We start from the raw sequence: 26,677 nt of genomic DNA, 5'->3' as shown, positions 1-26,677 counted from the left end.
TGAGAGACACACACACAGAGAGAGAGAGAGAGAGAGAGAGAGAGGCAGAGACACAGGCAGAGGGAGAAGCAGGCTCCATCCAGGGGGCCCAATTTGGGACTCAATCCCCGGTCTCCAGGACTACACCCTGGGCTGAAGGTGGTGCTAAACCCATGAGCCCCCCAGGCTGCCCTATTTTGCCTTTAAAAATGAACAATCAGGGATCCCTGGGTGGCGCAGCGATTTAGCACCTGCCTCCAGCCCAGGGCCTGAATCTGGAAACCCAGGATCAATTTTTTTTTTTTTTAAAGAACAATCATTCATTAGTGTCGTTAAGTATGTAGGTAATGTTAGTTTCCTGATTGTCTTTTAAGTGTTGTTTTGCAATCTGTTGCTGGGGTCAGGTCCAAAAAAAGGAGAATACATTTACGTTGGGAGAAATGAATTTTAAATAGGGTGGTCAAGATTGGCCCTGAAGAGATGACATTTGAACAATGAACTTAAAGAAGTGTGTACATGAGCCATGCAGGCATCCAGGGTCAGAACATTCATGCAAAGGGAATAATCAGTGCAAAGGCCCTGAGGCAGGAGGCTGCCTGGTAAGTTTGACAGACCTGAGGAGGCCACAAAAAAACGTTGATGATAAGCAGAAATGGATCATAAGTTAGGTCTACAGAGCTGGCCCACCTTCTGGCCTGAATCCAGGAGAGCCAAGGCCTCAACTACTTCTTCCAGCAATAGGAAAAGTTCTGTTTGCCTCTATCCCCAGACCCTGAAGGGGAGCCCCTTACCAGCACCCTTCTGAAGCCGCACCTGGGAGAGCTGACCGTGATGGACACCACCCCTGACTCCCTGCACCTGTCCTGGACTGTCCCCAAGGGCCAGTTTGACCACTTCCTGATCCAGTACAAGAATGGGGATGGGCAGCCCAAGGCAGTGAGGGTGCCCGGGCATGAGGACAGAGTCACCATCTCAGGCCTGGAGCCAGGCCACAAGTACAAGATGAACCTGTATGGCTTCCACCACAGCCAGCGTGTGGGCCCTGTCTCAGCTGTTGGTTTAACTGGTGAGTATGCAGTAGGACACTGAGCCCTGCTCCAGCTGGACTCAGTTTCTCTTTCATGTTACTGACATGACATTCAGGTGTTTTTGCCCCACTGTCCCTGAGACTGAGCCTCCCGAGTTCCTGAGAACAGTTCTGCTTATGTCTATCCCAAGCCTTCAGTGTTGCCCCAGCCATCTTACCTTTTACACACAGGCTTTCTTTTTCTTTTCTTTTTTTTTTTTTTTAAATCTCTATTCCCAACATGGGCCTGGAACTCACAACCCCAAGACCAAGAGCCACGTGTTCTAGCCAGTCAGGTGACCACACACACAGGCTTTTTGGTCCTTGAAGAGGCAGGGAACCAGAGAAGTAACAGACTCAGACAGACCTGGGGTTAACCCTAGCCTCAGCCCATTTGAGCTGTATGACCCCAGGAGAGTTACTCAACCTCTCTGTGCGTCCCTTTCTTCATCTGTAAAGAAGGAAGAGGAAGAAAATTAATTTCTGAACTCTTAGGATGAATTCTCATAATTATTGATTTCAATGGGTAAAATTGTATGTGTTCTTCAACTCCCAAACTGATCCTTATTTATGCTAAATGAACACTGAATCCTGCTACCATGGATGCTGTTACTTCAACAGCTAGTTAGTATTCGTTGTATCTGCAACTTCCTAAGGCACCTTCTCTTCATTCATTACATGCTAACAGGGCTGTTCATTGCTTTTGTTAAGTTCTTTTGGAGCTATTACCCCCTGATGCTTAAGACCTGCTTCCCAAACAGAGCAGATAGGAAACAAAATGATTTCATAATTCAGCTATGAAGGAAGAATGAAACCCTAAGCAGAACAGAAAACCTGAAAGAGACCTGGGGTGTGAGAAGTCATCCATGCCATAAATTACGGAGAGAGCAAATAAAAGCCCCAAACCACCCAGGTGCAGAGTTGATCTCCTGTGTCTCATCTCTTTGGCCTCAACTGTAAAAGCTAAATTTGTCTCTAAAAAATAAGCCTTCTAAACACAAGGAGGTATTAAAGGAAAATATTCACAAAGTAGACTATCCAAACCGGAATAGATGTACCTCCTGATGTGACTTGCCTGGTATGCTTGGTGGTGTTAGAAACCCTTAGCTCTGTCTCTCTATGCAGATTTGCTCTGTGGCTCCCAAGGGCTCAGTGCATGAATGCATGTATTGAGCATCATGGCAGTCCCGGCCTCCCATCATGATGGCACCACAAGAGCGTGGTCCGTTCCTTGGTAACTGAACATTCAAACCAGGGAAATGACGTCTTAACCCTGGGAAGCTGGCATCCAGGCTGGAGGGCCTTGGTGTGTCTGGGAGACATCTAAACATCTTTTATTAGAAGGAGGCCCATGAAGCACATCCAGAAATTCTCTTTGTATCCTCATCCAGCTCCAGGAAAGGACCATGAAATACCAGCCCCCACAGACCCACCCACCACGACTCCCAAGCCTTCCATCAAGCCACACCTGGGGGAGCTGGCAGTGACCAAAGCTACCCCCAACTCCCTGCACCTGTCCTGGACCATCCCCGAGGGCCAGTTTGACCACTTCCTGGTCCAGTACAAGAATGGGGATGGGCAGCCCAAGGCGGTGAGGGTGCCAGGGCATGAAGACGGGGTCACCATCTCAGGCCTGGAGCCAGACCACAAGTACAAGATGAACCTGTATGGCTTCCACGGTGGCCAGCGCATGGGCCCCATCTCTGCCATTGGGGTGACAGGTGAGTAGCCAGTGGAAGCCTCAGGGTTGGGCCAGTGGCAGGACCCCCCTCTCTCAGGTAATGGGTGAGTGGGGTGCAGGAGGCCCTTCTGCTCAAGGTGCTCCCCCTCTGGGGCTCCCTGAAGACCAAGGGGGTCCTCCCATGCGGAGAAGGGCGGGCCTCCGTGAGCTGTGCTGGTGGCTGGACAGGCTTCCCCATGGCTGACCCTGGAGGCTCCCAGCATGTTTGTGAGATGTGGGCTGAGCAAGCCCACCCAGCCCCGAGAATGGGCTTCACTGAACTGAATCGGGAGCCCCCAGACCCGGTCACAGCTTCTCCATCCTTCTCCTAAGACCTGAGGACGTCTCCCGGGGACCCTGCCTCACCCTCTCCATGTGTCTCTTTCTCAGCTGCAGAAGAAGAGATGCCAACCCCCACCGAGATAGAGGAGACCTCCAGCCCCACAGAACCCAGCACAGAGGCCCCAGAGCCCCCCAAGGAGCCCCTCCTGGGGGAGCTGACGGTGACGGGATCCTCCCCAGACTCCCTGAGCCTCTCCTGGACCGTCCCCCAGGGCCACTTTGACTCCTTCACTGTCCAGTACAAGGACAGGGATGGGCGGCCCCAGGTGGTACGTGTCCCGGGCGACGAGAGTGAGGTGACCGTTGGGGGTCTGGAGCCGGGACGCAAGTACAAGATGCACCTGTATGGCCTGGACAGGGGGCGGCGCGTGGGCCCCGTGTCCACCGTGGGCCTGACCGGTGAGTGACGGCGGGGACCTTCAGGGTTGTGCTGGGTAAAGTCTCATTGGTGGAGCCTCCAGAGTGTCCTCCACTGGAAATCCAGGAACCTAAAGCCTCACGTAACCTGCCCTCCACCCAGTAACATGTCAGGACAGGTGTGATGTGGGGTGGAAGCCGACGGCCAGGGACGTGCCGGGCATGTGCCTGAGAGGCATGTGGGGTGGAAGCCTTCGAGGCAGTGATCCACTGACCCATGTGTGGCTTTCTGTTTTGCCTGGGAACCCTGGAAAGATCGTGTGTGTGTGCGTGTGTGTGTGTGTGTGTGTATGCGTGGTTTGAAATGCCATGAAATATTAATTCATCCACTCACCAAATACCTAATATGTAAGATTGGATACACACAAAGAGAAAGAAGAGCATAAGGAGCTCCCGCGTGTCCATTGCCCTGTTGCAGCCTAGTATTAACTCCTGGCCAGTCTGGCTCCTCTGCACCCCGCGCACCCCTTGCCTTCCCCCCACTGGAATGTATTCTTCATTCACAGCTTTACTGAGATGTAGTTTACATGCCTCAAAGTTCACCTGCTTGAAGTATACAGCGTAATGATTTTTAGTCTATTTACAGGGTTGTCCCACCCCTGTCTAATTTCCTTTACGCCCAAAGAGCATTCCGTTGTATGGATATATTATTGCTGTATTGGTAAACTCAACGCAGATGCTCTATACTTCATCCCGTACCTCGTGGCTTCATGTTTAGTGTGTTACTCTTTTTAAAAAGACTATTTAAGAGGAGTCCGGGTGGCTCAGTGGGTTAAGCTTCCGGCTCTGGATTTCGGCTCAGGTCATGATCTCAAGGTCATGACTGGAGTTCACTGGAGTGAACCTGATCATGGCAGAGAGAAAGTTCTTATTATACTGGGACTTCCGGGCATGGGGAGACAGGCTGCGAACCAGCCATCAGGCAAAGAGGTGTGTGTGTGTGTGTGTGTGTGTGTGTGTGTGTGTGTGTGTGTGTGTGTGGCAGGAGGTCCTGGGGCCGGGCCAGGACCGGGCAGCATGCTTGAGCCAGCCTGCCGGGTACCCACAGGACAGCTGGGACCCAAGGTGGGAAGGTGTTAGCTTGGTGACAGCGTTAGAGTCAGATCCACGTCACAGCTGGTGCCAAGGCCTGGGAACTAGGATCATGGTGGCCCCTGAGAGGGACTGAGAGGATTTTGTGTGATATCCTCTGAGTGGGGAAAAGAGTCCTGAGACAGGGGTAGAGCAGTAGGAGCAGTTCAGAAGGCAGGGACTCCTCCTGGGGATAGAGACGGTTGTTGCAATGTTAAGCTGAGCCCAGTGCCGTTCCATGTGCACTGAAGGGCTCATCCTGGCCCCCTGTGAGGAACGGGTGGGCAAGGAGAGCAGGGAGGCAGGGAGCCTAGGGGGGAGGTGGTGACCCAGGTGGCAGGCGACAGCACTGGGATGGGCCCCAAGGCAGGCTGGTGGGGCTACAGGTATGAGGAGCTCAGGAGGCACTTAGGAGTGGGTTGGACACTCTGAGTCTGATGGCAGCTGGGGACGCAGACAGATCCAGGAAGCCTCCAGCGCCCTGGCTGGGGAAGGGTGAGGTGTTTGGGGTCTGAGCAAACACATGAGCCAAAGGGAGTGAGATGCCAAGGAGACCCCAGTGAAGGGAGGTCTAGGGCCCAGGATGCAGGGGAGGTGGGTACTGAAGAGAGCAGTGGGCAGGGGAAGGGCAGGGGAGGGCAGGGCAAGATGAGGATATGTGCCCAGAAGGCCAACACAGGAACCTGGGACATTAAGGGAAGAGTGGATGAGTTAGAGCCGCCGTGGGTGGCAATGCTCTGCTCCTTATGATCTTATTTTTGTAGACACCTACTTAGAGGCTGACCTGCACATCCTCATCTGTCCCTGTATGTCTCTGTCTCCTCCAGAATATGAAGCTGTGACCACCCAAGCCCCATCCACCATGTCCTCTGAGCCTCCCATCAAGCCACACCTGGGGGAGCTGGCAGTGACCAAAGCTACCCCCAACTCCCTGCACCTGTCCTGGACCATCCCCGAGGGCCAGTTTGACCACTTCCTGGTCCAGTACAAGAATGGGGATGGGCAGCCCAAGGCAGTGAGGGTGCCAGGGCATGAAGACGGGGTCACCATCTCAGGCCTGGAGCCAGACCACAAGTACAAGATGAACCTGTATGGCTTCCACGGTGGCCAGCGCATGGGCCCCATCTCTGCCATTGGGGTGACAGGTGAGTAGCCAGTGGAAGCCTCAGGGTTGGGCCAGTGGCAGGACCCCCCTCTCTCAGGTAATGGGTGAGTGGGGTGCAGGAGGCCCTTCTGCTCAAGGTGCTCCCCCTCTGGGGCTCCCTGAAGACCAAGGGGGTCCTCCCATGCGGAGAAGGGCGGGCCTCCGTGAGCTGTGCTGGTGGCTGGACAGGCTTCCCCATGGCTGACCCTGGAGGCTCCCAGCATGTTTGTGAGATGTGGGCTGAGCAAGCCCACCCAGCCCCGAGAATGGGCTTCACTGAACTGAATCGGGAGCCCCCAGACCCGGTCACAGCTTCTCCATCCTTCTCCTAAGACCTGAGGACGTCTCCCGGGGACCCTGCCTCACCCTCTCCATGTGTCTCTTTCTCAGCTGCAGAAGAAGAGACGCCAACCCCCACCGAGGTGGAGGAGACCCCCAGCCCCACAGAACCCAGCACAGAGGCCCCAGAGCCCCCCAAGGAGCCCCTCCTGGGGGAGCTGATGGTGACGGGATCCTCCCCAGACTCCCTGAGCCTCTCCTGGACCGTCCCCCAGGGCCACTTTGACTCCTTCACTGTCCAGTACAAGGACAGGGATGGGCGGCCCCAGGTGGTACGTGTCCCGGGCGACGAGAGTGAGGTGACCGTTGGGGGTCTGGAGCCGGGACGCAAGTACAAGATGCACCTGTATGGCCTGGACAGGGGGCGGCGCGTGGGCCCCGTGTCCACCGTGGGCCTGACCGGTGAGTGAGGGGGCATGGATCAGAGATCTTCAGGGAGAACTACCTTTTTTCATGGGTAACCCAGATGACTGTTCTGTTCTTTTGCTAGTCCCTAAGAATCCACACCTCCGCTCCCCATTTCATGCTATTTCTTCCACGGCCCTGAACTGTGTCCTGTGCCTAGGAGTTTGGTATTTGCTAACCTGAAGCCTCATCATACACATTAGCATAACCTCCTTCTGATGATCAGCTACTAGGTGTCTCTACAAGAGAAATGTGTCAAGCACTGGCCAAGCGCGCCTGCGCGCACACACACACACACACAAGAAGGAAAGAAAGAGGACAACTTCCAACCACATTGGGATGATTAAATATTTAAGCAACATCTATGAGTTTTTGCCATCACCAAAATGTTTTAACATAAGACAATTTACTTGATAATATTACAATCAAAAAGGAGTCTCCAAATTTTGTAAGGATGCTAATCATAACCACTGGAAAATAACATGCATGGCAAGAAAATTGGAAAGAAACACATCTTACAGGATGCATGGTTTGTAGGACAGGATAGAATGTTCCAGCCTTTTTTTAAAAAAGATTTTATTTATTTATTCATAGAGATGCAGAGAGAGAGAGAGGCAGAGGGAGAAGCAGGCTCCACGCAGAGAGCCTGACGTGGGACTCGATCCCGGGTCTCCAGGATCACGCCCTGGGCTACAGGTGGCGCTAAACCGCTGCGCCACCAGGGCTGCCCACCTTTTTTATTTTATTCTATTCTGTGTTGTTCCAAAATTTCTTAAATGGTGAACATTTCTTTTATAATCAGGAATTATTTCTTTTAAATATAATGTCTTCTCCTCCCTTGCACCCCTTCCATCTTTTCCCCCATTGCTCTTGCAATTTATTTCATATTTAATTCGAAAAAGTCATAATTTCTAGTCCCTAAGAAATTATGGAGGCAAAATCCCAAGGCAAATTAAATTCTAAAAAGGAGAGTCAGGATGGTTTTTCTAAGTCAGGGTCAGCCGGATTCTCTCTCTCTCTCTCTCTCTAATTAGTTTCAAGGGTAGAGTTTAACGATTCATCAGTTTCATATAACACCCAGATCTCTTTACATCACATGCCCTCCTTAATGCCCATCACCTGGTTACCCCATCCCCCACCCACCTCCCCTCCAGGAACCCTCACTTTGTTTCCTATAGTTCGACCTCTCTTATGGTTTGTCTCCCTCTCTGTTTTTTATCTTATTTTATTTTTTCCTTCTCTTCATATATGTTCATCTGTCTTGTTTCTTAAATTCCACATATGAGTAAAATCATATGATAATTGTTTTTCTCTGACTGACTTATTTCCCTTAGCATAACACCCTCTAGTTCCAACCACATATCATTGCAAATGGTAAGATTTCACTCTTTCTGATGGCTGAGTAATATTCCATTGTGTGTGTGTATACATATATGTATGTATGTATGTATATCTCACATCTTCTTTATCCATTCATCTGTCAGTGGACACCTAGGCTCTTTCTATACTTTGGCTAATGTGGACATTGCTGCTATAAACATTGGGGTGCAGGTACCCCTTCACTCCATTATGTTTGTATCCTTGGATAAATACCTATTAGTACAATTGCTAGATCACAGGTAGCTCTATTTTTGGCTTCTTGAGGAAGTTCCCCCGTGTTTTCCAGAGTGGCTAAACCAGTTTGCATTCCTACCAACAGTGTAAGACGGTTCCCCTTTCTCCACAAGCTCACCAACATTTGTTTCCCGTTTTGTTAGTTATAGCCATTCTCACTGGTGTGAAGTGGTATCTCATAGTGGTTTTGATTTGTACTTCCCTGATGGCAAGTGATGTGGAGCATTTTTCTTTTTCTTTTTTTTTAAAAGATTTTATTTATTCATGAGAAACACAGAGAGAGAGGCAGAGACACAGGCAGAGGGAGAAGCAGGCTCCGTGCAGGGAGCCCGATGTGGGACTTTATCCCGGGACCCAGGGATCATGCCCTGGGCCAAAGCGAGGTGCTAAACCATGGAGCCAGCCTGGTGTCCCTTTTTTTTTTTAAGATTTTATTTATTTATTCATGAGAGACACAGAGAGACAGAGAGGCAGAGACACAGGCAGAGGGGATGTGGAGCATTTTTTCATGTGTCTGTTGGCCATGTGTAGGTCTTCTTTTTTTAAATTTAATTTAATTTATTTATTTTTTTAATTTATTATTATTATTATTTATGTGTAGGTCTTCTTTGGAGAAATGTCTGTCGTGTCTTCTGCCCATTTCTTGATTGGGTTATTTGTTCTTTGGGGGTTGAGTTTGATAAGTTCTTTATAGATTTTGGGTACTAGCCCTTTATCTGATAAGACATTAGCAAATATCTTCTCCCATTCTGTCAGTTGTCTTTTGATTTTTGTCAACTGTTTCCTTTGCTGTGCAAAAGGTTTTCATCTTGATGAAGTCCCAGTAGCTCATTTTTGCCTTTGTTTCCCTTGCCTTTGGAGATGTGTCTAGCAAGAAGTTGCTGCAGCCAAGGTTGAAGAGGTTGCTACTTGTGTTCTCCTCTAGGATTTTGATGGATTCCTGTCTCACACTTAGATCTTTCATTCATTTTGAGTCTATTTTTGTGTCTGATGTAAGAAGGCGTCCAGTTTCATTCTTCTGCATGTGGCTGTCCAATTTTCCCAACACCGTTTATTGAAGAGACTGTCTTTGTTCCAGTGGATATTTTTTCCTGCTTTGTCAAACATTATTTGACCATAGAGTTGAAGGCCCATTTCTGGGTTCTCTATTCAGTGTCAGCTCGATTCTGATGCCCCATGAGAATAGAGTTTCTCTGTGTGCCATGAGGGAGAGCCCAGCACCCTGGAGAGAGCCTTCTGTAGGGGTGGGGCTCACCGCCTCTACGAGACTAAGTGAGAGGCTCTATGAGGTTCCTTCTCCTCTCCTGAAGATACTTCACACAGAGGACCAATTTCACACAGCCCCTCTGACTCCTCGGGGATGGGCCTCTTTTTTCTACATATGTTCACAGGAGTGTGGCAGGAGGAGGAGGACGGGGGAATGATCAGATAATAGATGTTAGAACAGCTGCCAACTGGAAGGAAAACTGTTATCCACTGTTCAAATTTATGACCTGTCACACAAATCACAAGCACACACAAAGTAAGGAGGGCAGTGTAAGGAACGCATGGCACTTCCCCACAGCCCCCACCAAATTATTAATTTTTATATTCCAGGATTTCTTTCTAAGTCCACATTATTCTAGTGAAATGAATATCAACATTAAGCAATATTTGAAAAATAGGAGGAAAAATCTGCCATCAGAATACCTTTTGACCCAAAAACTGCCATTAATAATAATGTCTAAAACACATCCTCTCCCTGTATGTTTTCTTTTTTTTTTTTTTTTTTTTAAAGAAGTGGATTTTTTTTTAATTTTTATTTTATTTATTTATTTATTTATGATAGTCAGAGAGAGAGAGAGGCAGAGACATAGGCAGAGGGAGAAGCAGGCTCCATGCACCGAGAGCCCGACGCGGGACTCGATCCCGGGTCTCCAGGATCGCGCCCTGGGCCAAAGGCAGGGGCCAAACCGCTGCGCCACCCAGGGATCCCTCCCTGTATGTTTTCAAATGCAGAGTGTACACATAATTCCTGGCTCTTCCTTTGTTTTTGTACATAACTCACATTGTGAGGGTCTATTCTGTGGCTGTACAACCTGCATTAATCATCATCTTAATGGTTATTTGATGTTATGTGGTAAAAGTGCCATAACAAAATTAATCATCATCCCTGGGTCATTTCTATTGCTGACACATTCTGCTGTTATGGATGATCCCATAAGAGACTCCCATGGCACAACTTTTTCCAACTTTTCATAATTTTTGTAGGATGGCTGCCCAAATGGGATTTGGGTCAAAGGACATGAGAAGTATTTTGGCTTCTACCCACATGACTGAATTGCCTTCTTGAATGTTTATGGTCCTGGCCAGTCCAGTATGAAGGGGATTGGAGCCTGTCTAGCACTCTCCATCAATTAATTACCAGTTGCCTAACCCCGAGGTTCTCCAGCTCCTGTTGAAAGCTGGAAGAGTCTGCTGCTTGCACTGTGTTGTCCCTATTGACATGAGCAGTACTTGACAATGAAGTCACCATCCCTGCGTCTTCTCTCAGGCCCCCAGGATGAGGTGGAGGAGACCCCCAGCCCCACAGAACCCAGCACAGAGGCCCCAGAGCCCCCCAAGGAGCCCCTCCTGGGGGAGCTGACGGTGACGGGATCCTCCCCAGACTCCCTGAGCCTCTCCTGGACCGTCCCCCAGGGCCACTTTGACTCCTTCACTGTCCAGTACAAGGACAGGGATGGGCGGCCCCAGGTGGTACGTGTCCCGGGCGACGAGAGTGAGGTGACCGTTGGGGGTCTGGAGCCGGGACGCAAGTACAAGATGCACCTGTATGGCCTGGACAGGGGGCGGCGCGTGGGCCCCGTGTCCACCGTGGGCCTGACCGGTGAGTGACGGCGGGGACCTTCAGGGTTGTGCTGGGTAAAGTCTCATTGGTGGAGCCTCCAGAGTGTCCTCCACTGGAAATCCAGGAACCTAAAGCCTCACGTAACCTGCCCTCCACCCAGTAACATGTCAGGACAGGTGTGATGTGGGGTGGAAGCCGACGGCCAGGGACGTGCCGGGCATGTGCCTGAGAGGCATGTGGGGTGGAAGCCTTCGAGGCAGTGATCCACTGACCCATGTGTGGCTTTCTGTTTTGCCTGGGAACCCTGGAAAGATCGTGTGTGTGTGTGTGTGTGTGCGCGTGTGTGTGTGTGTGTGTGTGTATGCGTGGTTGGGAAATGCCATGAAATATTAATTCATCCACTCACCAAATACCTAATATGTAAGATTGGATACACACAAAGAGAAAGAAGAGCATAAGGAGCTCCCGCGTGTCCATTGCCCTGTTGCAGCCTAGTATTAACTCCTGGCCAGTCTGGCTCCTCTGCACCCCGCGCACCCCTTGCCTTCCCCCCACTGGAATGTATTCTTCATTCACAGCTTTACTGAGATGTAGTTTACATGCCTCAAAGTTCACCTGCTTGAAGTATACAGCGTAATGATTTTTAGTCTATTTACAGGGTTGTCCCACCCCTGTCTAATTTCCTTTACGCCCAAAGAGCATTCCGTTGTATGGATATATTATTGCTGTATTGGTAAACTCAACGCAGATGCTCTATACTTCATCCCGTACCTCGTGGCTTCATGTTTAGTGTGTTACTCTTTTTAAAAAGACTATTTAAGAGGAGTCCGGGTGGCTCAGTGGGTTAAGCTTCCGGCTCTGGATTTCGGCTCAGGTCATGATCTCAAGGTCATGACTGGAGTTCACTGGAGTGAACCTGATCATGGCAGAGAGAAAGTTCTTATTATACTGGGACTTCCGGGCATGGGGAGACAGGCTGCGAACCAGCCATCAGGCAAAGAGGTGTGTGTGTGTGTGTGTGTGTGTGTGTGTGTGTGGCAGGAGGTCCTGGGGCCGGGCCAGGACCGGGCAGCATGCTTGAGCCAGCCTGCCGGGTACCCACAGGACAGCTGGGACCCAAGGTGGGAAGGTGTTAGCTTGGTGACAGCGTTAGAGTCAGATCCACGTCACAGCTGGTGCCAAGGCCTGGGAACTAGGATCATGGTGGCCCCTGAGAGGGACTGAGAGGATTTTGTGTGATATCCTCTGAGTGGGGAAAAGAGTCCTGAGACAGGGGTAGAGCAGTAGGAGCAGTTCAGAAGGCAGGGACTCCTCCTGGGGATAGAGACGGTTGTTGCAATGTTAAGCTGAGCCCAGTGCCGTTCCATGTGCACTGAAGGGCTCATCCTGGCCCCCTGTGAGGAACGGGTGGGCAAGGAGAGCAGGGAGGCAGGGAGCCTAGGGGGGAGGTGGTGACCCAGGTGGCAGGCGACAGCACTGGGATGGGCCCCAAGGCAGGCTGGTGGGGCTACAGGTATGAGGAGCTCAGGAGGCACTTAGGAGTGGGTTGGACACTCTGAGTCTGATGGCAGCTGGGGACGCAGACAGATCCAGGAAGCCTCCAGCGCCCTGGCTGGGGAAGGGTGAGGTGTTTGGGGTCTGAGCAAACACATGAGCCAAAGGGAGTGAGATGCCAAGGAGACCCCAGTGAAGGGAGGTCTAGGGCCCAGGATGCAGGGGAGGTGGGTACTGAAGAGAGCAGTGGGCAGGGGAAGGGCAGGGGAGGGCAGGGCAAGATGAGGATATGTGCCCAGAAGGCCAACACAGGAACCTGGGACATTAAGGGAAGAGTGGATGAGTTAGAGCCGCCGTGGGTGGCAATGCTCTGCTCCTTATGATCTTATTTTTGTAGACACCTACTTAGAGGCTGACCTGCACATCCTCATCTGTCCCTGTATGTCTCTGTCTCCTCCAGAATATGAAGCTGTGACCACCCAAGCCCCATCCACCATGTCCTCTGAGCCTCCCATCAAGCCACATCTGGGGGAGCTGGCAGTGACCAAAGCTACCCCCAACTCCCTGCACCTGTCCTGGACCATCCCCGAGGGCCAGTTTGACCACTTCCTGGTCCAGTACAAGAATGGGGATGGGCAGCCCAAGGCGGTGAGGGTGCCAGGGCATGAAGACGGGGTCACCATCTCAGGCCTGGAGCCAGACCACAAGTACAAGATGAACCTGTATGGCTTCCACGGTGGCCAGCGCATGGGCCCCATCTCTGCCACTGGGGTGACAGGTGAGTAGCCAGTGGAAGCCTCAGGGTTGGGTCAGTGGCAGGACCCCCCTCTCTCAGGTAATGGGTGAGTGGGGTGCAGGAGGCCCTTCTGCTCAAGGTGCTCCCCCTCTGGGGCTCCCTGAAGACCAAGGGGGTCCTCCCATGCGGAGAAGGGCGGGCCTCCGTGAGCTGTGCTGGTGGCTGGACAGGCTTCCCCATGGCTGACCCTGGAGGCTCCCAGCATGTTTGTGAGATGTGGGCTGAGCAAGCCCACCCAGCCCCGAGAATGGGCTTCACTGAACTGAATCGGGAGCCCCCAGACCCGGTCACAGCTTCTCCATCCTTCTCCTAAGACCTGAGGACGTCTCCCGGGGACCCTGCCTCACCCTCTCCATGTGTCTCTTTCTCAGCTGCAGAAGAAGAGACGCCAACCCCCACCGAGGTGGAGGAGACCCCCAGCCCCACAGAACCCAGCACAGAGGCCCCAGAGCCCCCCAAGGAGCCCCTCCTGGGGGAGCTGACGGTGACGGGATCCTCCCCAGACTCCCTGAGCCTCTCCTGGACCGTCCCCCAGGGCCACTTTGACTCCTTCACTGTCCAGTACAAGGACAGGGATGGGCGGCCCCAGGTGGTACGTGTCCCGGGCGACGAGAGTGAGGTGACCGTTGGGGGTCTGGAGCCGGGACGCAAGTACAAGATGCACCTGTATGGCCTGGACAGGGGGCGGCGCGTGGGCCCCGTGTCCACCGTGGGCCTGACCGGTGAGCGACAGCGAGCACCCTGTCCCCTACGTCTCCTGTTTTGTCCTGCTTTCCTCCTTTCCTCACAAATGGTCCCTTAGGTTCCTCTCTTTTCTCATGTGGCACTAATATCCTTCCTCATCCTTTACTCACGAAGGATGTAGGAGACTGTTCAGGCTTAGTTGGCAGGTACCTTTCACTTCATAAATTTACCTGTCCACTTTCCTTTCTTATCAGCAACCTTAAACTTGTTGAAATATTCATATATGGCCTCTCAGGCTCCCAGACTGGGTATTTTAGTGACTCAGACCACGTCTCTGGTCTGCAGTGGCTCTGGTCTTTAGTGGCTGCAGAACCACGTCTCTGGGTTTGAATCCTGCTCTGAACCACTGACTGTGTGAATTCTGACCATATATTAACTTCTCTGTGCCTTAGATCCACACATAGTGGCAATGACAATACTAGAGGCACGTACTTCATATTTTGTGGGAGGATCTTCGTGCCTGTGTGTGAAGTGCTCACAGCCACGCCTGGGAAGCACTAAGCACTTTAGAAGAGCTTGCTACAAGACATTTATTTCATAGCCTGGGGAAAGCACTCCCTCTCTTTCGAAGGGTCGCACCATTGACCCATCAGCCTCCTCCGCTCTGTTCTAGCCTCTCTGCCCACAGAGCCCCCCGCAGCCCCCGGCCTGGGGGAGCTGGCCATGGCCGCCGTGACCTCCGACACCATGCGCCTCTCATGGACGGTGGCCCAGGGCCCCTTCCACTCCTCCTGGTCCAGTACAGGGATGTGCAGGGGCACCCCAGGTGGTGCCTGTGGCTCGAGGCCTTCGGGAGATCACCATTTCGGGTCTGGACCCACCTGCAAGTACAAGTCCCTGCTCTTCGGGCTCCAGGATGAGAAACGCCATGGTTCTGTGTCTGTAGACACAAAGACGCGTGATGCTGGAGGCCCTCATGGGTGCTTGTGCCTCCAGACAGGCCTTCACCCCCTTGTGGTGACAATTAGTGTCCTGTTTCTATGCTCCAAGCTCCAGAGCTGGGGCCTCCTGACCTGATTATTTACTGGGTCCAGTAAAATCCAGGTCCAGAGCTCCCCGACCCCTCTTTGTTCTCATCCTTCTCCCTACTTGTCATACATCCTGGGGATGCTGCTGGCTAACCTGGTTCATCTTTTTCCCTGTTCCTCTGCTGGCCTGCTTCCTGCCCGGTGGCCTAGCCACCCCCTCCCAGCTCTCAGAACCAGCTCCCAGAGCCCTAGCATCCTGACGAAGCTCTGCCAGCTTCTGTCACCATTTCTGTCACTTTCCATACACCTCTCTGTCTACTCCAGGCCCAGACACGAAACCTCCCAGCCTTGGGGAGCTGATAGTGACAGACGTGACCCCGGACTCCATTAGCCTCTCGTGGACGGTCCCCGAGGGTGAATTCGACTCCTTCGTGGTCCAATATAAGGACAGGGATGGGCAGCCCCGGGGGGTGCCTGTGGCCGCAGACCAGCGTGAGGTCACCATCCCTGGCCTGGAGCCCAGCAGGAAGTACAGGTTCCTGCTCTACGGGCTGGCGGGCAGGAAGCGCTTGGGCCCCATCTCTGCCGACAGCAGCACAGGTGAGCCCCAGCCTTGCACCCCATGTTTTTTAGAGTTGTCTCTGACTTAAGCCCCAAGAGCTGCCCCCCACTGGCCTATCCCTGCCTTCAGCCTTTACGGCAGCAAGAGCAAACATTTACTGAGCCTCCATCACGTGCCAGGCTCTATTCTCAGTATTTTGTATGTGCGTTATTCCCTTCATTCACTGACTGCTGATGTCATAAAAAGAATCCAGTCTTTGGAGCTAAGCAGACCATGTTCAAATTCCAATTGCCGGTGGTGTGGCCACAGACAAGCCACTTCTTTCCCTGGAACCACAGTTACTATACCTGCATATGCATAATAAATATGGATCAGCACTTAATAAATGTTCCCGTCCTCCCCTCTGTCCCAGCCGAGGCAGGAGGTGGAAAATATGGAAGGTTTGGCTGTAGAAAGACTATGGAAAAATCTGGAGTCATTGTGCCTATTACTCAACCCCCTGAGGAAAGGGTGGAGGTGGGTCACTGACCCTTACCTCCCTCCCAGGACCATGAGTCACCCTGGCCAGATGGGGATGGGGCACACAGTCAGCTGGGACACTCAGACTCCAAACCCTCATTATGGGCACTGAATACAGGCTTCTCCTCTGACCCCATCAGCTAACGCCTGTCCCCGCCAGGGCAGGTCTCCTCTGTGTTTTGCTCTCCCCTTTGTTCTACCCCAGCTGCCCCCCTGCCAACCCTGCCCTGGTCCAGTGGTGTTAGTGGAGGGCTGGAAAGTGGGTAGGAGGATGGCCCAGGCTGATAGCAAGAGAGAGGAGGTCATGGCCAAGCCATGGGAGCCCACAAGCTTGGCTGGCTGCCCAGCCCAGCTCTTAGTGTTTAGGGGTGTTTCCCTGACAACCCAGATACACTCTGGGAGCTTTTCTTGGCTCTGGCCACCTCCTGCTCGAGGGATCAGGGGCCAGGGAGAAACTGAGGCCTTTCTCTACACCCCCAGGGACACTGTCTCACAAGGTGATCTTCTCTGCATTTACTGCACCCTGATCACAGCAGGGAGGGAGTGGGGGCAGGGGCAGTGGCTTCCAGCAGAGAGATCAAGCTGCTCGCTTTTCTTCCTTTCAGGCAGACTGAAGCCACAGTGCAGGGACCCTTTCCTAGACCCTCATGTCTCCAAGAAGCTGCCAGGGCTGCAGTAAAGGTAGCTCTTAACTAAGGTCTCTCCTCCCACTCTGTTTACAGCTCCCCTGGAGAAGGAGCAGCAGCACCCACCCCGCCTCGGAGAGCTGACAGTGATAGATGAGACCCCCAACTCCCTGAGCCTCTCATGGACGGTAGCCCAGGGCCTCTTTGATTCCTTTGTGGTCCAGTACAGGGACCCAGCTGGGCAGCCCCGGGCAGTGCCTGTGGCCAAAGACCAGCGGGACGTCACCATACAGGGCCTGGAGCCTGGCAGGAAATACAAATTCCTGCTCTATGGGATCCACGGAAGACAGCACTTGGGCCCCATCTCCGTCCTGGGAGTGACAGGTGAGCATGAGTGGGCCTGGGAGGAAGGGAGGTGCAGTGGGACCAGCTCCGATGGTAACCCGAGGAGTCCATCCAAAGCAGGAGCCAGGGCAGCCAAGGCAGGCACAAGGAAAGGCCCTGGCAGTGGTCCCCTGTCTCCCAGCCCCCATGCTGCCCAGCACTGCCAGCTGTTCCCCTCACTCTACTGAGGCAGCTCTTACCTCCCCACGGGCAGCCTTGCCAGATAGGGGCAAACTCCCTCTTGTGGATGAGTCAGGAGCATTTTTTCCCAAGTGGAAAATAACTGGAAAAGAAAATAGGTGAGGGGCATAGCAACCAGAAGTGGCTACAGTGATGGAGCTGGGAGTTATTAACACCCAGCTGAGGTCAGCAGGATGGGGCCCATCGGCCCGACCTGGTTGGTGCGATCTGCCCTTCCAGTTTACCAGCCAGCTCTGTCCTCAGCTATGCACCCCCACTCCACCGCCCTGGACCACAATGCCCCCCCAGCTCTTCCAGCCTTGGGCCAGGAGCATAGGCACCCAGACATGGTGGGGAGGGAGCAGGCTGTGCATGCACCTCAAGATAAGACACCCAGAATACATGGAGGAGGAGAAGGAGAAGCAAGTGTCTGATGGGGCCACAGTGCTGGTGCTCAGAGAGGCCGGGGTTGGGGGTGGGGGGCAAGAATCAGTGCCAAAGCAGGGAAAGGAGAGATTCAAGAGAAGGTCGATGCTAGTAGAGCCTTGGTCACCCCTGCTCAGCTTCTCCCCTGGGCTTCTCCCACACAGCCCCGGAAGCAGACACACCAGCCCCCTGGAGCCTGGCCACAGAGGCCCCTGAGCCCCCTGAAGGGCCCCACCTAAGGACACTGGCAGTGAGCGACATAACCCCAGACTCTCTGCACCTGTTGTGGAATGTGGCCCAGGGCCCCTTTGACTCTTTCGTGGTCCAGTATCAGGACACAGATGGGCAGCCCCAGGCCTTGCTCGTGGGTGGCAACCAGAACAAGGTCCTAGTGTCAGGCCTGGAGCCCAGCACCTCCTACCAGTTCTTCCTCTATGGCCTCCATGGAGGGAAGCGCCTGGGGCCTATCTCAGCTGAGGGCACCACAGGTACTGCCGGGCAAGGGCCCCGTATCTAGGCCTCACCCACCTCAGGTCTGGGACTGGAAGGGCTAAAGGGGGTGCCCAGAGGCAGTGACTGGAGGGCAGTGTGGAGGGAGGAAGGGGTGCAGCAGCCACCCATGGCTCTCCACACATATGCTCACATGGGCCCCAGCTGAGTACCTGCCTCGCATGAGCTCCACCACCTCACATATGAGAAACTTGGGGGCGGGGTGGGGTGGTGGAAGAGACCTGCTCCAGCCCACCGACGTGGTGTGCTTTTGTCTCCCACCCACTCTGTGCAGGGCCTGCTCCTGCCGGTCTGACCCCAGGGGAGCCAGGGCCCCGCCTGTCCCAGCTGTCAGTGACTGATGTGACCACCAGTTCGCTGCGGCTCAACTGGGAGGCCCCATCGGAGGCCTTTGATTCCTTCCTGCTCCGTTTTGGGGTCCCATCACCAAACACTCTAGAGCCCCACTCACGTCCCCTGCTGCAGCGGGAGTTGACGGTGCCCGGGACGCAGCGCTCAGCCGTGCTCCGGGACCTGCATCCGGGGACCCTGTACAGCCTTACATTGTATGGGCTGCGTGGGCCCCATAAGGCCGACAGCATCCAGGGCACAGCCCGTACCCTCAGCCCCGGTAAGGCCCCATAGTGGGCACATTCGTGTGCTGCCCTGATGTGAGAGGTCTTTGTACTTTGGGGGGGCGGGACCTAGTGCCTCCGCCAGAGGGGAGGTTGGTGTGTGGTGGGGCTGAGGGGAATCTCCAGAGTCTTCCTCTCTGAGGTCTGGAGGAAAGGGCTGGTGGTGAGCAGGTGTGCAGCCACTGGGGCCCTGGGAAGGAGCAGGGCAGGGGATCCCGAGGCAGGAGCCTCCCTGCCCGGCACCCTCACTGACATTCCTCGGCACACCTCTCCCCTCAGTTCTGGAAAGCCCCCGGGACCTTCAGTTCAGGGAAATCAGGGAAACGTCGGCCCAGGTCAGCTGGATGCCTCCACCATCCAGAGTGGACAGTTTCAAAGTTTCCTACCAGCTGGCAGATGGAGGTGACCCCCTTTTGCCCCCCTTTTGCCCTCCCGCCCCCTGCAGTCTGCTCACCCTGTGGCTCTTGCCTGCTTCCCTGGGCAAACTCCCAAGCCTGTGTGTTTTCAGGGGAGCCACAGAGTGTGCAGGTGGATGGCCAAGCCCGGACCCAGAAACTCCAGGGGCTGATGCCAGGCTCTCACTATGAGGTGACCGTGGTCTCTGTCCGTGGCTTTGAGGAGAGTGAGCCTCTCACAGGCTACCTCACCACAGGTGAGATGGGCTAGGTCCCCGACAGGATGAGGGGGAAGGAGGTGTGAGAGGATTCGACTGTGGACAGGAGGCCCGTAGAGCTTGGGGAGGTGAGGCATGGAGAGGGGAGCGGGGACAGCTCTGAGCCTCCTCCCTTCTCCCAGTTCCTGATGGCCCCACCCAGCTCCGTGCACTGAACTTGACGGAGGGATCAGCTCTGCTGCACTGGAAGCCTCCTCAGGCCCCCGTGGACACATATAACATCCGTGTCACAGCCCCAGGGGGTGAGCTGGGCTGAGGCCTCCAGAGGGGACTTGGTCAGGGAGGGGACAGAGGCTCTGGCAGGGCACCGAGGGGGCAGCGGCTGATGCTCACCCCACCTCCAGACCCCCCACTGCAGGCCTCGGCCCCTGGCAGCGCGGTGGAGTACCCTCTGGGGGGCCTGAGGCTCCACACCAACTACACAGCGACTGTGCGTGGTCTCCGGGGCCCCAACCTCACCTCCCCAGCCAGCATCACCTTCACCACAGGTACGGCCTGGGAGGGTGTGCCACAGGGGCAGGGGAGGTCATCTCTATCTCCATCTCCATCTGCATCTCCATCTTCTCCTCCCACCTCCCCTCCCAGGGCTGGAAGCCCCCCAGGACTTGGAGGCCAAGGAAGTAACCCCCCGCACGGCCCTGCTCACTTGGACTGAGCCCCAAGTCCCGCCGACTGGCTACCTGCTCAGTTTCAACGCCCTTGGTGGACAGACACAGGTGCTCCTCCCCCTCACTGGCCAGCCCCGCCGGTTCCAGGAGACGCTGCCCGTCCCGTCCCCCACCTCCCCCAGTGGGTCCCCTGCCCGGCCCTGACCTGCTCCTCATCTATCCACAGGAGGTCCTGCTCCCAGGCGGGGCCACTTCTCACCAGCTTCTGGGCCTCTTTCCCTCCACCCCCTACAGCGTGTGGCTCCGGGCGGTGTGGGGCGGGAGCCTCGCGCCGCCGGTGTCCACCTCCTTCACCACTGGTATTTGGCTCTGGGACCTGAGGCGGGGGCGAGCGGGCTGCAGGGCGCCGGGGTGTGGGGACGGGACCGGTCCGTCATTCTCCTCTCCCCAGGTGGACTTCGAGTCCCCTTCCCTCGGGACTGCGGGGAGGAGATGCAGAACGGAGCCGGCGCCTCCAGGACCACCACCATCTTCCTCAATGGCAACCGCGAGCGGCCCCTCAATGTGTTTTGTGACATGGAGACCGACGGGGGCGGCTGGCTGGTGGGTGGCAGGCAGAACGCCCAAGGGTCCGCGCGGGGCACGGGCTGTTGTGCCCGGAGCCATGGCTGATGGTGGCTCCCCCTGCTTCCCAGGTGTTCCAGCGCCGCATGGACGGACAGACAGACTTTTGGAGGGACTGGGAGGACTATGCCCACGGCTTCGGCAACATCTCTGGGGAGTTCTGGTTGGGTCAGTGCCTGACGGGGACAGGGGCGGGGGCGGGGCCGGTGGATGGGGGGACTCTGGTGAGAGCACCTCCTTACCCCCAGGCAACGAGGCCCTGCACAGCCTGACAAAAGCGGGCGACTACTCCATGCGTGTGGACCTGCGGGCTGGGGACGAGGCCGTGTTCGCACAGTATGACTCCTTCCGCGTAGACTCAGCTGCGGAGCACTACCGCCTTCATCTGGATGGCTACCACGGCACAGCAGGTCAGGGGTGGACCTGGGGCCCGTGGACAGTGGGGCAGGGGAGGGGAGGCCCTCACTGCCCCTTTCACACCGGTCCAGGGGACTCCATGAGCTACCATAGTGGCAGTGTCTTTTCCGCCCGTGATCGCGACCCCAACAACCTGCTCATCTCCTGCGCGGTGTCATACCGCGGGGCCTGGTGGTACAGGAACTGCCACTACGCCAACCTCAACGGGCTCTATGGAAGTACAGTGGACCACCAGGTGAGGGGCTGGGAGTGGCTCAGGGCTCAGCCTGCTGCGGGGTGGCGGGATGAGTGACAGAGCCGCTTGGCGCCTTGGGCTGTCATCTGTGAAATGCAACAATAATGCTAATCTCACCAGGTTATCTCGAGGGAGACATAGGCACGATTTATTGGATGTAAAGGGCCAGCTTAGACTAAGCCTCAGGCCTTTGCAGTTGAGGATCATGAAGTGGGTGCGGGGGAGGGTGATTGATTTCTGGGAACCATCTCCCCAGATGCCGGGGTGCAGGGTGTAGGCTGGGGAGCAGATGGGACGTCTGTCTGGCTCTGACTCTGTCTCAACGATCCTTTCCCAGGGGGTGAGCTGGTACTACTGGAAGGGCTTCGAGTTCTCTGTGCCCTTCACGGAAATGAAGCTCAGACCAAGAAGCTACCAGCCCCCAGCAGCCCAGGGAGGCTGACCACAGCTCACATCTCCGGCGCCCCAGTATGACTGCCGAGCACTGAGGGGTCGCGCTGAGAGAAGAGCCAGGGGCCACCCTCACTATCCAGCCACCGGAGGAGGGAGCCTTCTCCATCTGCGATCTCACAGCACCATGTTTACAGGGGGGAGGGAAGGGGTTTGTACGGGAGAAATAAAAGGAGAAACTGAAGCACACAGCCGCCGTGTGTCCTGCTTGTCATGGGTGCTGGCCACGTCCCAGGACCCCTGCCCCCCGGGGCTGCAGCTGCACCTGGAAAGGCTGCATGCTGAGGTTGACACCGCAGCGGGCCCGGGGTCGCAGAGAGGGCAGGGTGCCCGCAGCGGGCATCAGCGTGAAGGCCCGGAGCAGCTGCGCCAGCACCACCAGGAGCTCAAGGCGTGCCAGCGGCTCCCCCAGGCACACACGCGCCCCGCAGCCGAAGGCCAGCACTCTGGGGCTGGCGCCGGGGACCAGGAAGCGATCTGCGGGCAGGAGGATAGAACCAGGGTCCAGTAGCGGTGGGGACTGGCCTCCGCCGCCCCCAGCCCTTGTGCCGCAGCCACCGCCCCTCCCCTGCCACCACGCACCGGGCCGGAACTCATGTGGCCGCTCCCAGACCGTCTCGTCTAAGTGGGCGCCTTGCAGGTTGGGGATGACAACCATGCCCTTGGGGATGTCGTAGCCCGAGATACTGAGAGGAAGGTGGAGTCAGAGGCCCACCAGGATCCCCCACCCTTTGGTCCCCCGTGTGCCCAGCTCTTAGGAGAGTCACCTGCTGGGCCGCGTGGTGCAGTGCGGCAGGGCCAGGGGCACGACGGGCCGCAGGCGCAGCACCTCGGCAACGGTGGCGCTGAGCAGGGGCAGGCGTGTGGGGTCTCTGTACGGGACTCGGGAGCCTGAAGCTCCAGGACCCAGCTCCCGATCCAGCTCTTCCTGCAGTCGCTGCTGAATCTGGGAAATGGGAGCAAGCCTGGTGTCTGGGGTGGGAACCCTGAGCTAGCTGACCCAGGCCTGCCTGGCCTCCCGGCCCCGGGCCCCTCCCTAGAGCAACCCAGTGGAGCCTTCGTGCCCACTGGGAGAAGCGCCCCTGGGTGAACGCAGCCCATGGGGGGGGGCAGCGAACCGAGTTCCTGGGCCCCAGCCGGGCTGCCCCCAGGGCGCACCTCAGGGTGGTGAAGCAAGAACGCCACGGCCCAGGAGAGGGTGGTGGCCGTGGTCTCGGTGCCGCCAATGAAAAGGTCCACCACGGACATGTGCACATGTCCTTCGAGGAGCTGTCCACAGCCCTCTTCTGCTCTCAGCCTCCCCATCCTCTGGAGCATGTAGTCGGTCATGTCCCTCCACTGACCTGCCACCATGCTCTCCTGTGGTGGGGAGGAGGAGCCCGCCTGAGCGCTGCTCGGAGAGAAGGGCTCAGGGAGCCCACCTGTCCGGCAGGTGCGCCACCGGAGGACCTGCTTGGCTCTGGGTCAGTAGGACCCCTGGGGGCAGACTGCGGGGGAGGCAGGCCCACGTGGCCTTCCCACCTTGTGCTGCCTCAGCTGCTTCTCTACGATCTGGTCCCGGTTCTCCAAGGCTCGCTTCAGCCTCCAGAGGCCTGGGTTGGGAAAAAACTGGGGCAGGGGGCAAAAGGGTGCAGCCGCTGGCAAGGAGGCCTGCTCCCCCTGCACCACCCCTCCCAGGACCCAGGGAGTCTGGGCTGCACCCCTCACCCTGAGAAAGGGAATGATGTCCAACATCTGGATGGACCAGTGCTCCCAGGTTCTCATCAGGTCTTGAACACAGTCATGAAAGGTATGTACTAAGGTGTCCTCCTGCCGAAAAAAAAAAGAAGAAAAAAGTTCAGGACCAGAGAGGGCCAGGGAGGGGCTAAAGAAGGGCCCCAGCACATGGAGGGCAAGAAAACCTTGACCTTGTCTCCGAAGGTGAGGTGACAGATGATGGCACAGGTGAGCAAAGAGAATTCCTTCTGGATGGCCACAGGGGTGCCAGCCTGGGCTCTCATGCGCTGCGGAGGAGGAACAGGAGCTAAGCAGGCCGGGCGCCGCCGGGCAAGGGGCAGCGGAGCTGGGGCGGCTGTGGGGTGGCAGCCTCACCTCACAGAACTCCTGGGTCAGCTGCTCCACCAGCGGCTCCATGGAGTTGCGGATGCCCAGCAGCAGGGCTGAGCGGGTGAGTTTCTTGTGAGCCTTCCACAGCAGGGAGTAGTCCCCCAGGGACAGGTCCTGGTGGTGCAGAGACACCAGCTTATCTGCGAGTAGGAGAATAGGAGAGGGGAGGGACGGACCATGGGAGCCGCAGGCTGGCCTTCCCTGCCTCTGACAGCCCACGTCCCCTGGAGAACCGCCCCAGCCCTTACAGGATGGCGTCTGCGGTCTGCCGGCGAAGTCCACCCATTTCCTGACCATGGCTTCCTCGATGGTCCTCTTAGAATTCAGCACCACCACATCTGGGGAGGAGTCAGAGTGGGGTGTCAGCAGGAAGGGGACCCTACCTCCCACGCGGTGGGGCTGGCGACGGAGCAGAGGCAGACTCACCTTGCAGCCCCAGGCGGAGCCTGTAGATGGGCCCCAGTTTCTGCGTCAAACCCAGCAGGTGGAGGGGAAGGTCGGGCTGCAGCAGGTGCAGGCAGCCAGGGACAAGAGGTGGGAGGTGCAGACCCCTGAGCTTCCACTTGCCCCACAGCAGGCGGGCACCAGCCAGCACAGTCAGCAGCAGCACACCGAGGAGTAGCATGGCCAGAGACCCGTGCAAGGGCCCCGGCCAGGCCACTTATAGCTCCTGAGGCCCCACCATCCATCCTGTGCTCCGACTGTTCTGGGGCCTCCTTTGAGTCCTTCCGTCGGGTCCCGGCCCGCTGTCCCGCCCACGTATTCCTGGAAGGGCATCGGCCTCCCTGGCCTTGGGGAGTCCACATCTCAAAGAACAGGTCCCTCATCCATCAAGAAGAAAGGGGAACGTGACCCTGACCTTTCTCCCGCAGCCGGAATCGATTTTCTGGCTGCACACCAACCACACAGGACAATGAGGCCACTCTCGGGCCTGTGCCCTCTCCCAGAGCCACTCACCTTGGACCACCATCCCGCCAAAGCTTTATCTCAGAGAGACCACGGCCATGCCTGCCTAACATGCCCGTCCTGGCTTGCCCAAGGACAAAAGGAGATGCAAGCAGCCTGCGTGTTCTTCACCTACAGATGGGGTGACCTTTCGGCCTGGTCTGCCTGGGTCATCCAGGTTACACCTGCAGTCCCAGTGTAATTATTAACCGTGCCCTATTTCAGTCTCAAAAGTTGAAGAACCACATGCCCCCCCAGTTTGGAGCTCTTACTATGTCCTTGATATGCTCTGTGGTGGCAGGGGAAAGGCGCCAACTCAGGCTGGCTTGAGCCAAAAAGAACTCACTGTGCAGATATAGGGGGACCTCAGAGAACTGGAGCGAGCAGGAAGAGAGGGACTTCACTGACCTTGGAATCTGGGGGGTGGGGAGCACAGCTGCCCTCTCTTGCTCCTCCTTCTCCCGCCCTCTCCTCTCTCCCTGCACTGGGCGGCTTGTGCTCCCTGCTACAGGCAGGATGGGCTGCCTCCCGGGTCAGAGTCCTCGGGTTACAGGTCCGGCCCCAGGTCAAGGGAGGTTCCTGGCATGTTCGGTCAAGAACCCTGCCCCCGCCCCCCATTGATGCCAAAGTCCCCAGGAAGGGACCCAACAGCCACAGCTGGGATGGAGGCCCAGACCTATTCTGGGAGCTGTTGCCCTAAAGGGTGCAAGGCAGGTAGGGCAGGCAGGAACCACTTTAGGGGTGAGGAAGCAGCTGGGAGGCTCAAAGGAGGGGTGATAGCGGCCAGTGAGAGGTCAGGGCTGCCTGGGGTGGGAGTGAGGGCTCGGAGGTGACCAGGTCCCACCCTGGCTCTGTGAACTGATCCCTGCACCCAGGAGGACTTAGACCTTCTCCCCCTTGGCTCTACCCAGAGAGCACAGGCTACGTGGCTGGAGACCCTGCATGGAAATGCTGGCCGTGCCACCGACCAGCTTGAGGGAGCCGCCAATGGGGGTCCTGATGAGGCAGCTCAGGTCCAGGGCTGGGAGGGAGCAAGCAGGGGTGGGATCTCAGGGTGGGGTGGGGTGGGGTGGGCAATGGCAGCTGCCTCCTTCCTCGTAGTTACCACCCCAGACGCGGGCCGCGTCTCGCCACTGCTGCAGCTGAATCCCCAGCTCTCATAAATGGCTTTATTCCGCCCCTGCTGACCAGCTCTGGGGAGAGACCTGATGGGCAGCCAAGGGGCCATGGCAGCAACAGCCTTGGGGAGCCTCTGAGACGTGGGTGGAGGCCAGAACCTCCCAAGGTTGCATGGCTTCGGAGGGGCTCCACAGGAAAGAACAGGGAGCCGGGAAGTTGGCCTGAGTGGGAACAAACCTTCATAAAGTGACCTGATCGCCTTGCTGGCCCCAGCTCTTCCACCCCACCTCCAAATCCAAATTTCAGACACGATGGGATTACATGCAGTGCCTCCAAGTGGCTTCTCCAGTGCCTCCAGTGCCTCTGGGCCTTTCATGGTCTCCATTGTCTGCCTCAAGTGCCCTCACCCACCCCCACCCTCTCCGCCTGATGCCTTAGCTTTCAGAACCCAAGTTAGATGTCACCTCCTCCGGGAAGCCTTCCCCTTCTCCCCTCCCCCAGACTGGGTCAGATGCCCCAGCTACATGCCGCACAGGACCAGGCAGCTCCAGTCATTACATGTTTCAGAGGACGGGGACCTGGCCCAGGGCACAGCATGGAGTGAAAGTGCCACAAATTCCTACTGCACGATCGGGTGGCAGGCTGCTGAACAGACTCAGTTTCCATCAAAGCTGATCTCGGCCAATTTCTCTCGCTTGTCTTCTAGGTCAGCCCCGAAATCCAAGGGGGGCCGCCACATGGGGAGAGCTAGGC

The 26,677-nt window shown here is 56.3% G+C and overlaps 2 protein-coding genes across 14 annotated transcripts in view; one reads left to right on the top strand and one right to left on the bottom strand.

Moving 5' to 3' along the window:
- TNXB (tenascin XB) overlaps positions 1 to 21,945 on the top strand; it is a 57,828-nt gene extending 35,883 nt beyond the window's left edge. For 8 of the 9 annotated variants that reach the window (XM_055330628.1, XM_055330629.1, XM_055330630.1 and 5 more), the window contains 23 exons: positions 749 to 1,045; positions 2,437 to 2,766; positions 3,156 to 3,506; positions 5,423 to 5,740; positions 6,130 to 6,480; positions 10,631 to 10,963; positions 12,879 to 13,196; positions 13,586 to 13,936; positions 15,251 to 15,526; positions 16,730 to 17,017; positions 17,788 to 18,111; positions 18,408 to 18,743; positions 19,027 to 19,149; positions 19,256 to 19,399; positions 19,543 to 19,662; positions 19,765 to 19,908; positions 20,006 to 20,136; positions 20,255 to 20,387; positions 20,480 to 20,631; positions 20,724 to 20,820; positions 20,901 to 21,062; positions 21,141 to 21,304; positions 21,642 to 21,945. In XM_055330628.1, coding sequence (XP_055186603.1) covers positions 749 to 1,045; positions 2,437 to 2,766; positions 3,156 to 3,506; positions 5,423 to 5,740; positions 6,130 to 6,480; positions 10,631 to 10,963; positions 12,879 to 13,196; positions 13,586 to 13,936; positions 15,251 to 15,526; positions 16,730 to 17,017; positions 17,788 to 18,111; positions 18,408 to 18,743; positions 19,027 to 19,149; positions 19,256 to 19,399; positions 19,543 to 19,662; positions 19,765 to 19,908; positions 20,006 to 20,136; positions 20,255 to 20,387; positions 20,480 to 20,631; positions 20,724 to 20,820; positions 20,901 to 21,062; positions 21,141 to 21,304; positions 21,642 to 21,746 — 5,348 coding nt within the window. In that variant the 3' untranslated portion in view covers positions 21,747 to 21,945. The remainder of the gene's footprint in view (positions 1 to 748; positions 1,046 to 2,436; positions 2,767 to 3,155; positions 3,507 to 5,422; positions 5,741 to 6,129; positions 6,481 to 10,630; positions 10,964 to 12,878; positions 13,197 to 13,585; positions 13,937 to 15,250; positions 15,527 to 16,729; positions 17,018 to 17,787; positions 18,112 to 18,407; positions 18,744 to 19,026; positions 19,150 to 19,255; positions 19,400 to 19,542; positions 19,663 to 19,764; positions 19,909 to 20,005; positions 20,137 to 20,254; positions 20,388 to 20,479; positions 20,632 to 20,723; positions 20,821 to 20,900; positions 21,063 to 21,140; positions 21,305 to 21,641) is intronic. The other variant, XM_055330633.1, reaches the window with a different exon arrangement.
- LOC129513000 (steroid 21-hydroxylase) lies at positions 21,945 to 26,322 on the bottom strand. 5 transcript variants are annotated; one of them, XM_055330641.1, is made up of 10 exons: positions 24,287 to 26,322; positions 24,109 to 24,198; positions 23,846 to 24,000; positions 23,662 to 23,757; positions 23,462 to 23,563; positions 23,276 to 23,362; positions 22,913 to 23,113; positions 22,522 to 22,700; positions 22,337 to 22,440; positions 21,945 to 22,231 (listed from the first exon to the last, which is right to left on the bottom strand). In XM_055330641.1, the coding sequence occupies exons 1-10, from the start codon at positions 24,483 to 24,485 to the stop codon at positions 21,966 to 21,968; spliced, it is 1,479 nt and encodes a 492-aa protein (XP_055186616.1). In that variant the 5' UTR covers positions 24,486 to 26,322; the 3' UTR covers positions 21,945 to 21,965. The 5 variants fall into 5 exon arrangements, with proteins under 5 accessions (XP_055186616.1, XP_055186615.1, XP_055186620.1 ...); XM_055330640.1 differs by having other exon boundaries at positions 23,276 to 23,563; XM_055330645.1 differs by lacking the exon at positions 22,913 to 23,113.
- Between the last annotated feature and the right edge of the window lie 355 nt (positions 26,323 to 26,677).

The sequence above is a fragment of the Nyctereutes procyonoides genome, unplaced genomic scaffold, assembly GCF_905146905.1.
Source record: "Nyctereutes procyonoides isolate TBG_1078 unplaced genomic scaffold, NYPRO_anot_genome, whole genome shotgun sequence".
Taxonomy (NCBI): Eukaryota; Metazoa; Chordata; class Mammalia; order Carnivora; family Canidae; genus Nyctereutes; species Nyctereutes procyonoides.
Note: the sequence above shows the minus strand (reverse complement) of the source record. Positions and strands in the feature narration are given on the sequence as shown.